Source organism: Oncorhynchus masou, unplaced genomic scaffold (genome assembly GCF_036934945.1).
Source record: "Oncorhynchus masou masou isolate Uvic2021 unplaced genomic scaffold, UVic_Omas_1.1 unplaced_scaffold_2206, whole genome shotgun sequence".
NCBI classification, from domain to species: Eukaryota; Metazoa; Chordata; class Actinopteri; order Salmoniformes; family Salmonidae; genus Oncorhynchus; species Oncorhynchus masou.
The window spans coordinates 43,082-60,581 of NW_027008681.1; the positions used below are offsets into that span (position 1 = coordinate 43,082).

Genomic DNA, 17,500 nt, shown 5'->3' on the forward strand with positions numbered 1-17,500 from the left:
AGAGTACTGCACACACTACAATTACTGAGGTTTAAATATATAGAGTACTGTACACACTACACTTACTGAGGTTTAAATATATAGAGTACTGTACACACTACAATTACTGAGGTTTAAATATATAGAGTACTGTACACACAACAATTACTGAGGTATAAACATATTGTCACGCCTTGGTCTTAGTATTTTGTGTTTTAGTTAATTAGTTGGTCAGGCCAGGGTGTGACATGGGTTTATTGTTTGTTGTAATTCTTAGTGGGGTTTTTTAGTTATTGGGATTGTGGCTGATTAGGGGTGTGTGTTACATAGGTTTACTGCCTGAGGCGGTTCTCAATCAGAGTCAGGTGATTCTCGTTGTCTCTGATTGGGAACCGTATTTAGGTAGCCTGGGTTTCACTTTGTATTTCGTGGGTGATTGTTCCTGTCTCTGTGTTAGTGTTCACCAGACAGGCTGTATAGGTTTTTCACGTTCCGTTTGTTGTTTTTGTTTTTTCATGTATCGCCGTTTGTTCAATTAATAAACATGAGTAACCAACACGCTGCATTTCGGTCCGACTCTTTACAAACGAAGAACATCGTTACAGAATCACCCACCACACACGGACCGAGCAGCGTGTCAACAGGCAGGAGCAGCCCAAAAGGAGCTGTGTATTAAGGATTTCTGGACATGGGAGGAAATCCTTGACGGAAGAGGACCCTGGGCTAAACCAGGGGAGTGTAGCCGCCCAAAGGTGCAGCAGGCGAAGAGGAAACAGGAGCAGCCCAAAGAGGAGTACAGTATGGATTATACGACGTGGGAAGAAATAGACAGGTGGGCGGCCGACCCAGAGAGAGTGCCGGAGCCCGCCTGGGATTCGCTGGAGCAGTGCGAAGAGGGCTTAGGAGAATGGAGTCGAAAAGAAAGACACGGCGGGGTAGAGCGAAGCCCCAAAAATTTCTTGGGGCTTAGAGGGGGAGTGGCTGAGTCTGGAGACAGACCTGAGCCAACTCTCCCTGTTTATCGTGAAGAGCCAAGGAGGAGACCAGAACCGGTGTTGGAGGTGAGCGAAGCAGAGACTGTGAAGGAGTTAATGGGGAAATTGGAGGAGAAAGTAATGAGGGAGTTGCTAGTTTGGTGTTTTAGGTACAATATTCGTCCGACGGAGCGTGTCGGGGATTTAATGGCACCTGGGTCAGCGCACCATACTAGTCCTGAGGTGCGTGTTAGTCGGCTGGTGAAAATGTGCCAGCCTCACGCACTAGGCCTCCTGTGTACCTACCTAGCCTTGCACGTCCTGTGCCAGTCCTGCTCTCAGGCTCTCCAGTACACCTTCACGGTCCAGTCCATCCTGTGCCACCTTCACACACCAGCCCTCCGGTAGCAGCTCCCCGCACTAGGCTTCCTGTGCGTGTCCTCGGCCCAATACCACCAGTGCCAGCACCACGCATCAGGCCTTCAGTGCGCCTCGCCTGTTCAGGGCAGCCAGCGCTTTCTCCCTCTCCTGGGCTGTCGGAGTCTCCCGCCTGTTCAGCGTTTCTAGAGCCTTCCTCCTCTACAGTGCTGCCGGAGCCTCCTGCTTGTATGGAGCAGCTTAGAGCTGCCAGTCTGCATGGAGCAGCCAGAGCTGCCAGTCTGCATAGAGCAGCTAGAGCTGCCAGTCAGCATGGAGCAGCCAGAGCCGCCAGTCAGCATGAAGCAGCCAGAGCCGTCAGTCAGCCAGACTCTTCCAGATCTGCCAGTCAGCCAGACTTTCCAAATCTGCCAGTCAGCCAGACTCTTCCAGATCTGCCAGTCAGCCAGACTCTTCCAGATCTGCCAGTCAGCCAGACTCTTCCAGATCTGCTATTCAGCCAGACTCTTCCAGATCTGCCAGTCAACCAGACTCTTCCAGATCTGCCAGTCAACCAGACTCTTCCAGATCCGCCAGTCAGCCAGGATCTGCCAGTCAGCCAGGATCTGCCAGATCTGCTAGTCAGCCAGGATCCGCCAGTCGGCCAGGATCTGCCAGTCAGCCAGGATCCGCCAGTCAGCCAGGATCCGCCAGTCAGCCAGGATCCACCAGTCAGCCAGGATCCGCCAGTCAGCCAGGATCTGCCAGATCTGATAGTCAGCCAGGATCTGCCGGATTCAACTGCCTGGCTGGGCTTCATCTCAGTACTGGGCTTCTTCTCAGTACTGGGCTTCTTCTCAGTACTGGGCTTCTTCTCAGTACTGGGCTGCCCTCAGTCCCGAGCTGCCCCTCAGTTCCACGCCTTGGTCTTAGTATTTTGTGTTTTAGTTAATTAGTTGGTCAGGCCAGGGTGTGACATGGGTTTATTGTTTGTTGTAATTCTTACTGGGGTTATTGTTATTTTTAGTTATTGGGATTGTAGCTGATTAGGGGTGTGTGTTACATAGGTTTGGTTGCTGAGGCGGTTCTCAATCAGAGTCAGGTGATTCTCATTGTCTCTGATTGGGAACCGTATTTAGGTAGCCTGGGTTTCACTTTGTACTATTGTTCCTGTCTCTGTGTTAGTGTTCACCAGACAGGCTGTATAGGTTTTTCACGTTCCGTTTGTTGTTTTTGTTTTTTCATGTATCGTCGTTTGTTCAATTAATAAACATGAGTAACCAACACGCTGCATTTCGGTCCGACTCTCTTCGACAAACGAAGAACGCTGTTACACATATAGGGTACTGTACACTTACTGAGGTTTAAATATATAGAGTACTGGACACACTACAATTACTGAGGTTTAACTATATAGAGTACTGCACATACTACAATTACTGAGGTTTAAAAATAAGCTCAACTGGACACCTTAATGAAGCAGTGAATGAACTGAGAGAGAAAGCACACATGGCATTCTACGCCATTAAAAAACTAATTCAAATTGACATACCTATTAAAATGTGGCTAAAACTAATTGAATATGTCATTGAACCAATTGCACTTTATGGCAGTGAGGTGTGGGGTGCATGCAGAGTTCTGTAAGATTCTCCCACATGTCCAGAGGAAAACTACAAACAATGCATGCAGGGCAGAATTAGACCAATATCCACTAATAATAAAAACTCAAAAAAGAGCAATTAAGTTTTGGAAACATCTAAAATACAGTGACCCCCTCTCATATCATTACCAAACCCTGCAATGCCAAGAGCTGAGCAAAGAAAAGAGTCCCCTCATCCAGCTGGTCCTGAGTTCACAAACCTGTTCTACTAACACACTGAAGCCTCAGTCCCCTCATCCAGCTGGTCCTGGGGCTGAGTTCACTAACCTGTTCTACTAACACACTGAAGCCTCAGTCCCCTCATCCAGCTGGTCCTGGGGCTGAGTTCACAAACCTGTTCTACCAACACACTGAAGCCTCAGTCCCCTCATCCAGCTGGTCCTGAGGTCACTAACCTGTTCTACCAACACACTGAAGCCTCAGTCCCCTCATCCAGCTGGTCCTGGGGCTGAGTTCACTAACCTGTTCTACTAACACACTGAAGCCTCAGTCCCCTCATCCAGCTGGTCCTGGGGCTGAGTTCACTAACCTGTTCTACTAACACACTGAAGCCTCAGTCCCCTCATCCAGCTGGTCCTGGGGCTGAGTTCACTAACCTGTTCTACTGACACACTGAAGCCTCAGTCCCCTCATCCAGCTGGTCCTGAGTTCACTAACCTGTTCTACTAACACACTGAAGCCTCAGTCCCCTCATCCAGCTGGTCCCGGGGCTGAGTTCACTAACCTGTTCTACTAACACACTGAAGCCTCAGTCCCCTCATCCAGCTGGTCCTGGGGCTGAGTTCACAAACCTGTTCTACTAACACACTGAAGCCTCAGTCCCCTCATCCAGCTGGTCCTGGGGCTGAGTTCACTAACCTGTTCTACTAACACACTGAAGCCTCAGTCCCCTCATCCAGCTGGTCCTGGGGCTGAGTTCACTAACCTGTTCTACTAACACACTGAAGCCTCAGTCCCCTCGTCCAGCTGGTCCTGGGGCTGAGTTCACTAACCTGTTCTACTAACACACTGAAGCCTCAGTCCCCCATCCAGCTGGTCCTGGGGCTGAGTTCACTAACCTGTTCTACTAACACACTGAAGCCTCAGTCCCCTCATCCAGCTGGTCCTGAGTTCACTAACATGTTCTACTAACACACTGAAGCCTCAGTCCCCTCATCCAGCAGGTCCTGGGGCTGAGTTCACAAACCTGTTCTAACACACTGAAGCCTCAGTCCCCTCATCCAGCTGGTCCTGAGTTCACTAACATGTTCTACTAACACACTGAAGCCTCAGTCCCCTCATCCAGCTGGTCCTGGGGCTGAGTTCACTAACCTGTTCTACTAACACACTGAAGCCTCAGTCCCCTCATCCAGCTGGTCCTGGGGCTGAGTTCACTAACCTGTTCTACTAACACACTGAAGCCTCAGTCCCCCTCATCCAGCTGGTCCTGAGTTCACTAACATGTTCTACTAACACACTGAAGCCTCAGTCCCCTCATCCAGCTGGTCCTGGGGCTGAGTTCACTAACATGTTCTAACACACTGAAGCCTCAGGACCAGAACATCCAATCAATCAGAATAAACCAAATTACAACACAGTCAAAACAAAGCTACATTGCTTATTGGGATACACAAGCACAAAGCTAAATGCAGTGCTTTCTGGCCCTAAATCGACAGTACACTGTGGATAACTATTTGACCATGGTTACTGATCAAAACCTTAGAAAAACCTTGACAGCGTACAGGCTCAGTGAGAACAGCCTTGCCATTGAGAAGGGTAGACACAGGAAAACCTGGCTCCCTGTAGAGGAAAGGCTGTACAACCACTGCACAACAGCAGAACCTGGCTCCCTGTAGAGGAAAGGCTGTGTAACCACTGCACCACAGCAGAACCTGTCTCCCTGTAGAGGAAAGGCTGTCCAACCACTGCACCACAGCAGAACCTGGCTCCCTGTAGAGGAAAGGCTGTACAACCACTGCACCACAGCAGAACCTGGCTCCCTGTAGAGGAAAGGCTTTACAACCACTGCACCACAGCAGAACCTGGCTCCCTGTAGAGGAAAGGCCTTGCAACCACTGCACCACAGCAGAACCTGAGACGGAGCTGCATTTCCTGACTAAATGTAAAAAATATAAAACAATCATTTCCCAAATTTGAAACCCTTATTCAAGGTTTCAAAGACCTCTCTGATGAGGATAGGCTACCCGTCCTGTTGGGGGAGGACGAGAGAGCTGTGGGTTACAGTACCTGCACATGTCCTCTACTGTATGCTTATTGTTATTGTTCAATGTGTTGGTTATTTTGACACTTGGTTATTGTTGTTACTGTTGTCCCGTTGACAATTTGGATTCTCATGTTTATATTGTAAATATTCAAAATAAGCTTTGGCAATATGTACATTGTTACGTCATGCCAATAAAGCAAATTGAATTGAATTGAATTGAGAGAGAGAGAGAATGAGAGAGAATGGAGAGAGATAGAAAGAGAGAGAGAGAATGGAGAGAGAGAATGGAGAGAGATAGACAGAGAGAGAGAGAGAATGGAGAGAGAGAGAGAATGGAGAGAGATAGACACAGAGAGAGAATGAGAATGGAGAGAGAGAGACAGAGAGAGGTTAGTCACAGTAAGTTTGAGTTTCTAGCACATTTCCTTATTTCTCATTATTCCCTTGGATCTTCTCTGAGCGGAAAGTCTCACTGCCAATGGGCAGGAGAGGAGGAGGTGGAGGAGAGAAGAGGGAGAAGGAGAGGAGATGAGATGGAAAAGGAGGAGGGGAGATGAAAGTGAGAGGAGAGGAGGGGAGGAGTTGAGAGAAGAGGGAGAGGAGAGGAGAGGAGAGGAGAGGAGAGGAGAGGAGAGGAGAGGAGAGGAGAGGGAGAGGGGGAGGAGAGGAGAGGTAAAAGGGGAGGAGGAGAGGGGGTAGGAGGAGAGGGAGAGATGATGAGGAGGAGGAGGAAGATGAGGAGGAGAAGAGATGAGGAGAGGAGAGATGGAAAGAAGATAGAGAGGAGGAGGAGGAAAGGAGAGGATTCAGAGTGTGGTGTGGCAGAGAGTCAGACGAAGTGAGTTAGCCAAACTAGAGAGGGACAGTTAGCCAAACTAGAGAGAGAGTGAGTTAGCCAAACCCTCGCTTCATTCTCACCAAACCCACTGGCTCCACCTACAAGTCTCTGCTAAGTAAAGCCACGCCTTATCTCAGCTCACTGGTCACCATAGCAACACCCACCCGTAGCACGCGCTCCAGCAGGTATATCTCACTGGTCACCATAGCAGCACCCACTCGTAGCATGCGCTCCAGCAGATATATCTCACTGGTCACCCTCAAAGCCAATTTCTCCTTTGGCCGCTTTTCATTCCAGTTCACTTCTGCCAATGACTGGAACGAACTGCAAAAATCATTGAAGCTGGAGACTCATTTCACCCTCACTAGCTTTAAGCACCAGCTAGGTATCAGAGCAGCTCACAGATCACTGCACCTGTATATAGCCCATCTGTAATATAGCCCATCCAACTACCTCATCCCCATACTGTATTTATTTATTTATCTTGCTCCTTTGCTCCTTTATTTTGCTCCAGACTAAATACTTTTCTCCTGTATCTCCCTCACTCGCTTTAAGAACCAGCTGCTCCAGCAGGTATATCTCACTGGTCACCCCCAAAGCCAATTCCTCCTTTGGTCGCCTTTCCTTCCAGTTCTCTCCAGCAGCTCACAGATCCCTTCACCTGTATATAGCCCATCTGTAATATAGCCCATCTGTAATATAGCCCATCCAACTGCCTCATCCCCATACTGTTATTTATTTTGCTCCTTTGCACCCCAGTATCTCTACTTGATCATTCATCTTCTTCACATCAACCATTCCAGTGTTTAATTGCTATATTGTAATTATTTCGCCACTATGACCTATTTATTGCCTTACCTCCCTTATCCTAACTCATTTGCACACACTGTATGTAGACTTTTTCTACTGTATTATTGACTGTATGTTTTTTTTATTCCATGTGTAACTCTGTGTTGTTGTTTTCTGTGTCGAACTGCTTTGCTTTATTCTTGGCCAGGTCGCAGTTGTAAATGAGAACTTGTTCTCAACTTGCCAACCTGGTTAAATAAAGGTGAAATATAATAAAATAAAAGAAGAGGAGACACGGAGACGAAGAGAGGAGAGGAGAGATGGAGAGGAATAGAGGAGAGGAGACATGGAGAGGAAGAGAGGAGAGGAGAGATGGAGAGGAGAGGAGATACAGAGAGGAGGAGAGGATAAGAGGAGAGGATAAGATGGAGAGGAGGAGAGGAGACATGGAGAGGAAGAGAGGAGAGGAGAGATGGAGAGGAGGAGAGGAAGAGAGGAGAGGAGATACAGAGAGGAGGAGAGGATAAGAGGAGAGGAGACATGGAGAGGAGGAGAGGAGACATGGAGAGGAAGAGAGGAGAGGAGAGATGGAGAGGAAGAGAGGAGAGGAGAGATGGAGAGGAGGAGAGGAGACATATAGAGGAAGTGAGAAGGAGAAGAGACATGGACAGGAGGACAGGAAAAGAGGAGAGGAGAGGAGACATGGAGAGGAGGAGGAGAGGAAGAGTGGAGACACAGAGAGGAGGAGAGGAGAGAGAAAGGGATGAGAGTAGAGAGAAAGAGAGGAGGAGAGGAAGAGAGGAGGAGAGGAGAGAGAAAGGGAGGAGAGGAGAGAGAAAGGGAGGAGAGGAGAGAGAAAGAGAGGAGGATAGGAAGAGAGGAGAGAGAAAGGAGGAGAGGAGAGAGAAAGGGAGGAGAGGAGAGAGAGAAAGGGAGGAGAGAGAAAGGGAGGGAGAGGAGAGAGAAAGAGAGGAGGGAGAGGAGAGAGAAAGGGAGGAGAGGAGAGGGAAAGGGAGGAGAGGAGAGAGAAAGAGTTTTTAGAGGAGATGAAGAATCCACAACATGAGACAGGGAGAGGAGTAGAGGAGAGAGAAAGGGAGGAGAGGAGAGAGAAAGGGAGGAGAGGAGAGAAAGGGGGGAGACAGAGAGAGGAGGAGAGGAAGAGTGGAGACATGGAGAGGAGGAGAGGAGAGAGAAAGGGAGGAGACAGAGAGAGGGAGGAGAGGATTAGAGGAGGACTGGGGAGACAGGGAGAGGGGGAGAGGAGAGGAAAGGGAGGAGAGGGAGAGAGAATCCTGGAGGAGAGAGGACTGGGAGGAGAGGAGAGAGAAAGAGAGGAGAGGACCATCCCTGGAGAGAGAAAGAGAGGAGGGAGAAACGACCATGTGGGCAACATTGGTTGAAGTGATGTTTTGACATGTCTTTTTTTAGTGACCTGTTTTTAAATAATGAATAGATTGTGAACGACCCAGATTCTAATCCACAACATGACATCATCGTCAGGGGAACCTGCTGTAGTAAAGAAGACTTGCTTGAAACTCAGACAACCAGAACCAGACTAGAGCTGATAGAGGGGTGGGACCTTCCTCTCTAACACAGTGTTAGAGCAGCCATGGGAATCTCCAGTCCACTGGGGACTCAGACATGGAGCTGACGCACCTGATTAAACTAACTGCATTCTGACTCATTGATGACTCATCGATTACTCATTGATTATTAGAGTCAGGTCAGGACTGGGGTTGACCATCCCTGGATTAGATAGGACTGGGGTTGACCATCACTGGATTAGAGAGGACTGGGGTTGACCATCACTGGATTAGAGAGGACTGGGGTTGACCATTCCTGGATTAGAGAGGACTGGGGTTGATCATCACTGGATTAGAGAGGACTGGGGTTGACCATCCCTGGATTAGAGAGGACTGGGGTTGACCAACCCTGGATTAGAGAAGACTGGGGTTGACCATCCCTGGATTAGAGAGGACTGGGGTTGACCATCCCTGGATTAGAGAGGACTGGGGTTGACCAACCCTGGATTAGAGAAGACTGGGGTTGACCATCCCTGGATTAGAGAGGACTGGGGTTGACCATCCTTGGATTAGATAGGACTGGGGTTGACCATCACTGGATTAGAGAGGACTGGGGTTGACCATCCCTGGATTAGAGAGGACTGGGGTTGATCATCACTGGATTAGAGAGGACTGGGGTTGACCATCCCTGGATTAGAGAGGACTGGGGTTGACCATCCCTGGATTAGAGAAGACTGGGGTTGACCATCCCTGGATTAGAGAGGACTGGGGTTGACCATCCCTGGATTAGAGATGACTGGGGTTGACCATCCCTGGATTAGAAGGAGAGAGATGACTGGAGTTGACCATCACAGGATTAGAAGGAGAGAGAGGACTGGGGTTGACCATCTCTGGATTAGAGGGAGAGAGATGACTGGAGTTGACAATCCTTGGATTAGAGAGGACTGGGGTTGACCATCCCTGGATTAGAGGGAGAGAGATGACTGGAGTTGACAATCCCTGGATTAGAGAGGACTGGGGTTGACCATCCCTGGATTAGAAGGAGAGAGATGACTGGAGTTGACCATCCCTGGATTAGAGGGAGAGAGATGACTGGAGTTGACCATCCCTGGATTAGAGGGAGAGCGATGACTGGAGTTGACAATCCCTGGTTTAGAAGGAGAGCGAAACAGACAGAGATGGTAAAACAGACAGACAGAGACAGCCAGACAGACAGCCAGACAGACAGACAGACAGACAGACAGCCAGACAGACAGCCAGCCAGCCAGCCAGCCAGCCAGACAGAGAGACAGACAGACAGACGTACCGAGGAATGCGGAGGGGGAGACGGTGCCGTTGCTCCGGGCGACCATGACGCTGATGCCCGTCTCCACGAAGGGGACAGAGAAGTCTATGACCTCTGACCTTTCCTCATTGATGGTCAACGACCCCACTGCCATCGCTGCCTTCTTTTCAATCACCTGGACAACACAGACACACATTATAAACACACACACACACACATTATAAACACACACACACACATTATAAACACACACACACACATTATAAACACACACACACATTATAAACACACACACACACACATTATAAACACACACACACATTATAAACACACACACATTATAAACACACACATTATAAACACACACACACACATTATAAACACACACACACACATTATAAACACACACATTATAAACACACACACACATTATAAACACACACACACACATTATAAACACACACACACACATTATAAACACACACACACACATTATAAACACACACACACACATTATAAACACACACACACACATTATAAACACACACACACACATTATAAACACACACACACATTATAAACACACACACACACACACACATTATAAACACACACACACACATTATAAACACACACACACACATTATAAACACACACACACACATTATAAACACACACACACATTATAAACAAACACACACATACACATTATAAACACACACAGACACATTATAAACACACACACACATTATAAACACACACACACACATACACATTATAAACACACACACACACACATTATAAACACACACACAAATTATAAACACACACACACATTATAAACACACACACACACACATTATAAACACACACACACACATTATAAACACACACACACACACATTATAAACACACACACACACATTATAAACACACACACACACACATTATAAACACACACACACATTATAAACACACACACACATTATAAACACACACACACATTATAAACACACACATTATAAACACACACATTATAAACACACACATTATAAACACACACATTATAAACACACACACACACATTATAAACACACACATTATAAACACACACACACATTATAAACACACACACACACACATTATAAACACACACATTATAAACACACACACACATTATAAACACACACACACATTATAAACACACACACACATTATAAACACACACACACATTATAAACACACACATTATAAACACACACACACATTATAAACACACACACACACATTATAAACACACACACAAATTATAAACACACACACACATACACATTATAAACACACACAGACACATTATAAACACACACACACATTATAAACACACACACACACATACACATTATAAACACACACACACACACATTATAAACACACACACAAATTATAAACACACACACACATTATAAACACACACACACACATTATAAACACACACACACACATTATAAACACACACACACACACATTATAAACACACACACACACATTATAAACACACACACACACATTATAAACACACACACACATTATAAACACACACACACATTATAAACACACACACACATTATAAACACACACATTATAAACACACACATTATAAACACAAACATTATAAACACACACATTATAAACACACACATTATAAACACACACATTATAAACACACACACACATTATAAACACACACACACACACATTATAAACACACACATTATAAACACACACACACATTATAAACACACACACACATTATAAACACACACACACATTATAAACACAGACACACATTATAAACACACACATTATAAACACACCCACACATTATAAACACAAACATTATAAACACACACACACACACATTATAAACACACACACACATTATAAACACACACACACATTATAAACACACACACACACACACATTATAAACACACACACACATTATAAACACACACACACACACACACACATTATAAACACACACACACACACACACATTATAAACACACAGACAGACAGACAGACAGACAGACAGACAGACAGACAGACAGGGTGTAGGGTCTCACCTCTCCCACCATGCCGTTCCAGACAGACAGACAGACAGACAGACAGACAGGGTGTAGGGTCTCACCTCTCCCACCATGCCGTTCCAGACAGACAGACAGACAGACAGACAGGGTGTAGGGTCTCACCTCTCCCACCATGCCGTTCCAGACAGACAGACAGACAGACAGACAGGGTGTAGGGTCTCACCTCTCCCACCATGCCGTTCCAGACAGACAGACAGACAGACAGACAGGGTGTAGGGTCTCACCTCTCCCACCATGCCGTTCCAGACAGACAGACAGACAGACAGGGTGTAGGGTCTCACCTCTCCCACCATGCCGTTCCAGACAGACAGACAGACAGACAGGGTGTAGGGTCTCACCTCTCCCACCATGCCGTTCCAGACAGACAGACAGACAGACAGACAGGGTGTAGGGTCTCACCTCTCCCACCATGCCGTTCCAGACAGACAGACAGACAGACAGACAGGGTGTAGGGTCTCACCTCTCCCACCATGCCGTTCCAGACAGACAGACAGACAGACAGACAGACAGACAGACAGACAGACAGGGTGTAGGGTCTCACCTCTCCCACCATGCCGTTCCAGACAGACAGACAGACAGACAGACAGACAGACAGACAGGGTGTAGGGTCTCACCTCTCCCACCATGCCGTTCCAGACAGACAGACAGACAGACAGACAGACAGACAGACAGACAGACAGACAGACAGACAGGGTGTAGGGTCTCACCTCTCCCACCATGCCGTTCCAGACAGACAGACAGACAGGGTGTAGGGTCTCACCTCTCCCACCATGCCGTTCCAGACAGACAGACAGACAGACAGGGTGTAGGGTCTCACCTCTCCCACCATGCCGTTCCAGACAGACAGACAGACAGACAGGGTGTAGGGTCTCACCTCTCCCACCATGCCGTTCCAGACAGACAGACAGACAGACAGGGTGTAGGGTCTCACCTCTCCCACCATGCCGTTCCAGACAGACAGACAGACAGACAGACAGACAGACAGACAGGGTGTAGGGTCTCACCTCTCCCACCATGCCGTTCCAGACAGACAGACAGACAGACAGACAGACAGACAGGGTGTAGGGTCTCACCTCTCCCACCATGCCGTTCCAGACAGATAGACAGACAGGGTGTAGGGTCTCACCTCTCCCACCATGCCGTTCCAGACAGACAGACAGACAGACAGACAGACAGACAGACAGACAGGTGTAGGGTCTCACCTCTCCCACCATGCCGTTCCAGACAGACAGACAGACAGACAGACAGGGTGTAGGGTCTCACCTCTCCCACCATGCCGTTCCAGACAGACAGACAGACAGACAGACAGACAGGGTGTAGGGTCTCACCTCTCCCACCATGCCGTTCCAGACAGACAGACAGACAGACAGACAGACAGGGTGTAGGGTCTCACCTCTCCCACCATGCCGTTCCAGACAGACAGACAGACAGACAGACAGACAGGGTGTAGGGTCTCACCTCTCCCACCATGCCGTTCCAGACAGACAGACACAGACAGACAGACAGACAGACAGGGTGTAGGGTCTCACCTCTCCCACCATGCCGTTCCAGACAGACAGACAGACAGACAGGGTGTAGGGTCTCACCTCTCCCACCATGCCGTTCCAGACAGACAGACAGACAGACAGACAGACAGGGTGTAGGGTCTCACCTCTCCCACCATGCCGTTCCAGACAGACAGACAGACAGACAGGGTGTAGGGTCTCACCTCTCCCACCATGCCGTTCCAGACAGACAGACAGACAGACAGACAGACAGACAGACAGACAGACAGACAGGGTGTAGGGTCTCACCTCTCCCACCATGCCGTTCCAGACAGACAGACAGACAGACAGACAGACAGACAGACAGGGTGTAGGGTCTCACCTCTCCCACCATGCCGTTCCAGACAGACAGACAGACAGACAGACAGACAGACAGACAGACAGGGTGTAGGGTCTCACCTCTCCCACCATGCCGTTCCAGACAGACAGACAGACAGACAGGGTGTAGGGTCTCACCTCTCCCACCATGCCGTTCCAGACAGACAGACAGACAGACAGACAGACAGACAGACAGACAGGGTGTAGGGTCTCACCTCTCCCACCATGCCGTTCCAGACAGACAGACAGACAGACAGACAGACAGACAGACAGACAGACAGACAGACAGACAGACAGACAGACAGACAGACAGGGTGTAGGGTCCCACCATGCCGTCCCAGACCAGACAGACAGACCAGACAGACAGACAGACAGACAGACAGGGTGTAGGGTCTCACCTCTCCCACCATGCCGTTCCAGACAGACAGACAGACAGACAGACAGACAGACAGACAGGGTGTAGGGTCTCACCTCTCCCACCATGCCGTTCCAGACGTTGTTGATCTTCTTGCCGTGTTTTCCGTTGGTCACCAGGTAGAGGTCGAAGGTGAACTTGACGTTCCGGGCGATCTTCTTCAGGATGTCGATACAGAACCCTTTACAACACTGCTTTATATAGGATCCTCCGCCTTCTGTAGAGTTACTGCAACGTACACACACACACACACACACACACACACACACACACACACACACACACACACACACACACACACACACACACACACACACACACACACACACACACACACACACACACACAGGTCAGTGTGTATCAGGGGCCAGGCTCTCTGTAAAGGAGTGTGTGAGTGGGCCAGACTCTCTGTAAAGGAGTGTGTGAGTGGGCCAGACTCTCTGTAAAGGAGTGTGTGAGTGGGCCAGGCTCTCTGTAAAGGAGTGTGAGTGGGCCAGGCTCTCTGTAAATGAGTGTGTGAGTGGGCCAGACTCTCTATAAAGGAGTGTGAGTGGGCCAGACTCTCTGTAAAGGAGTGTGTGAGTGGGCCAGGCTGTCTGTAAAGGAGTGTGAGTGGGCCAGACTCTCTGTAAAGGAGTGTGTGAGTGGGCCAGGCTCTCTGTAAAGGAGTGTGTGAGTGGGCCAGACTCTCTGTAAAGGAGTGTGTGAGTGGGCCAGGCTGTCTGTAGAGGAGTGTGTGAGTGGGCCAGGCTGTCTGTAAAGGAGTGTGTGTGAGTGGGCCAGGCTGTCTGTAAAGGAGTGTGTGAGTGGGCCAGGCTCTCTGTAAAGGAGTGTGTGAGTGGGCCAGGCTGTCTGTAAAGGAGTGTGAGTGGGCCAGGCTGTCTGTAAAGGAGTGTGAGTGGGCCAGACTCTCTGTAAAGGAGTGTGAGTGGGCCAGACTGTCTGTAAAGGAGTGTGAGTGGGCCAGACTCTCTGTAAAGGAGTGTGAGTGGGCCAGACTCTCTGTAAAGGAGTGTGAGGGCCAGGCTGTCTGTAAAGGAGTGTGTGAGTGGGCCAGGCTCTCTGTAAAGGAGTGTGTGAGTGGGCCAGGCTGTCTGTAAAGGAGTGTGAGTGGGCCAGACTCTCTGTAAAGGAGTGTGAGTGGGCCAGACTGTCTGTAAAGGAGTGTGAGTGGGCCAGGCTGTCTGTAAAGGAGTGTGAGTGGGCCAGGCTCTCTGTAAAGGAGTGTGTGAGTGGGCCAGACTCTCTGTAAAGGAGTGTGTGAGTAGGCCAGACTCTCTGTAAAGGAGTGTGTGAGTGGGCCAGACTGTCTGTAAAGGAGTGTGTGAGTGGGCCAGAATGTCTTTAAAGGAGTGTGTGAGTGGGCCAGACTCTCTCTGTAAGGAGTGTGAGTGGGCCAGACTGTCTGTAAAGGAGTGTGAGTGGGCCAGACTCTCTGTAAAGGAGTGTGAGTGGGCCAGACTGTCTGTAAAGGAGTGTGAGTGGGCCAGGCTGTCTGTAAAGGAGTGTGAGTGGGCCAGACTGTCTGTAAAGGAGTGTGAGTGGGCCAGGCTGTCTGTAAAGGAGTGTGAGTGGGCCAGGCTGTCTGTAAAGGAGTGTGAGGGCCAGGCTGTCTGTAAAGGAGTGTGTGAGTGGGCCAGACTCTCTGTAAAGGAGTGTGAGTGGGCCAGACTGTCTGTAAAGGAGTGTGTGAGTGGGCCAGACTGTCTGTAAAGGAGTGTGTGAGTGGGCCAGACTCTCTGTAAAGGAGTGTGAGTGGGCCAGGCTGTCTGTAAAGGAGTGTGAGTGGGCCAGACTCTCTGTAAAGGAGTGTGTGAGTGGGCCAGACTCTCTGTAAAGGAGTGTGAGTGGGCCAGGCTGTCTGTAAAGGAGTGTGAGTGGGCCAGACTCTCTGTAAAGGAGTGTGAGGGGCCAGGCTCTCCCAAAGGAGTGTGAGACAGCCAGACTCTCTATAAAGGAGTGTGAGTGGGCCAGGCTCTCTGTAAAGGAGTGTGTGAGTGGGCCAGACTCCTCCCAGGAGTGTGAGTGGGCCAGACTGTCTGTAAAGGAGTGTGAGTGGGCCAGACTCTCTGTAAAGGAGTGTGTGAGTGGGCCAGTCTCTCTGTAAAGGAGTGTGAGTGGGCCAGACTCTCTGTAAAGGAGTGTGTGCGTGGGCCAGACTCTCTGTAAAGGAGTGTGTGAGTGGGCCAGGCTGTCTGTAAAGGAGTGTGTGAGTGGGCCAGGCTCTCTGTAAAGGAGTGTGTGAGTGGGCCAGACTCTCTGTAAAGGAGTGTGTGAGTGGGCCAGGCTCTCTGTAAAGGAGTGTGTGAGTGGGCCAGACTCTCTGTAAAGGAGTGTGTGAGTGGGCCAGGCTCTCTGTAAAGGAGTGTGTGAGTGGGCCAGACTCTCTGTAAAGGTGTGTGAGTGGGCCAGGCTGTCTGTAAAGGAGTGTGTGAGTGGGCCAGCCTCTCTGTAAAGGAGTGTGAGTGGGCCAGGCTGTCTGTAAAGGAGTATGTGAGTGGGCCATGCTCTCTGTAAAGGAGTGTGTGAGTGGGCCAGACTCTCTGTAAAGGAGTGTGTGAGTGGGCCAGGCTGTCTGTAAAGGAGTGTGTGAGTGGGCCAGGCTGTCTGTAAAGGAGTGTGTGAGTGGGCCAGGCTGTGAGTCTGTAAAGGAGTGTGTGAGTGGGCCAGACTCTCTGTAAAGGAGTGTGAGTGGGCCAAACTGTCTGTAAAGGAGTGTGTGAGTGGGCCAGGCTCTCTGTAAAGGAGTGTGTGAGTGGGACAGACTCTCTGTAAAGGAGTGTGTGAGTGGGCCAGACTCTCTGTAAAGGAGTGTGTGAGTGGGCCAGACTCTCTGTAAAGGAGTGTGTGAGTGGGCCAGGCTGTCTGTAAAGGAGTGTGTGAGTGGGCCATGCTCTCTGTAAAGGGGCCAGGCTCTGTGTGTGTGAGTGGGCCAGACTCTCTGTAAAGGAGTGTGAGTGGGCCAGGCTCTCTGTAAAGGAGTGTGTGAGTGGGCCAGGCTCTCTGTAAAGGAGTGTGAGTGGGCCAGGCTCTCTGTAAAGGAGTGTGTGAGTGGGCCAGGCTGTCTGTAAAGGAGTGTGTAGAGTGGGCCAGACTCTGTAAAGGAGTGTGTGAGTGGGCCAGACTCTCTGTAAAGGAGTGTGAGTGTCCAAAGGAGTGTGTGAGTGGGCCAGGCTCTCTGTAAAGGAGTGTGTGAGTGGGCCAGGCTGTCTGTAGAGGAGTGTGTGAGACCAGACTCTCTGTAAAGGAGTGTGTAAGGAGTGGGCAAAGGATCTCTGTAAAGGAGTGTGTGAGTGGGCCAGACTCTCTGTAAAGGAGTGTGAGTGGGCCAGGCTGTCTGTAAAGGAGTGTGTGAGTGGGCCAGGCTCTCTGTAAAGGAGTGTGAGTGGGCCAGGCTGTCTGTAAAGGAGTGTGTGAGTGGGCCAGGCTGTCTGTAAAGGAGTGTGTGAGTGGGCCAGGCTC

The 17,500-nt window shown here is 49.4% G+C and overlaps 1 protein-coding gene across 1 annotated transcript in view; it reads right to left on the reverse strand.

The window, feature by feature from the left end:
- LOC135533085 (glutamate receptor ionotropic, NMDA 2A-like) overlaps positions 1–17,500 on the reverse strand; it is a gene marked incomplete at its 5' end in the record, with an annotated part of 48,965 nt that overhangs the window by 25,638 nt on the left and 5,827 nt on the right. Inside the window, 2 exons of the mRNA XM_064960482.1 lie at positions 9,633–9,786; positions 14,095–14,266. Coding sequence (XP_064816554.1) covers positions 9,633–9,786; positions 14,095–14,266 — 326 coding nt within the window. The remainder of the gene's footprint in view (positions 1–9,632; positions 9,787–14,094; positions 14,267–17,500) is intronic.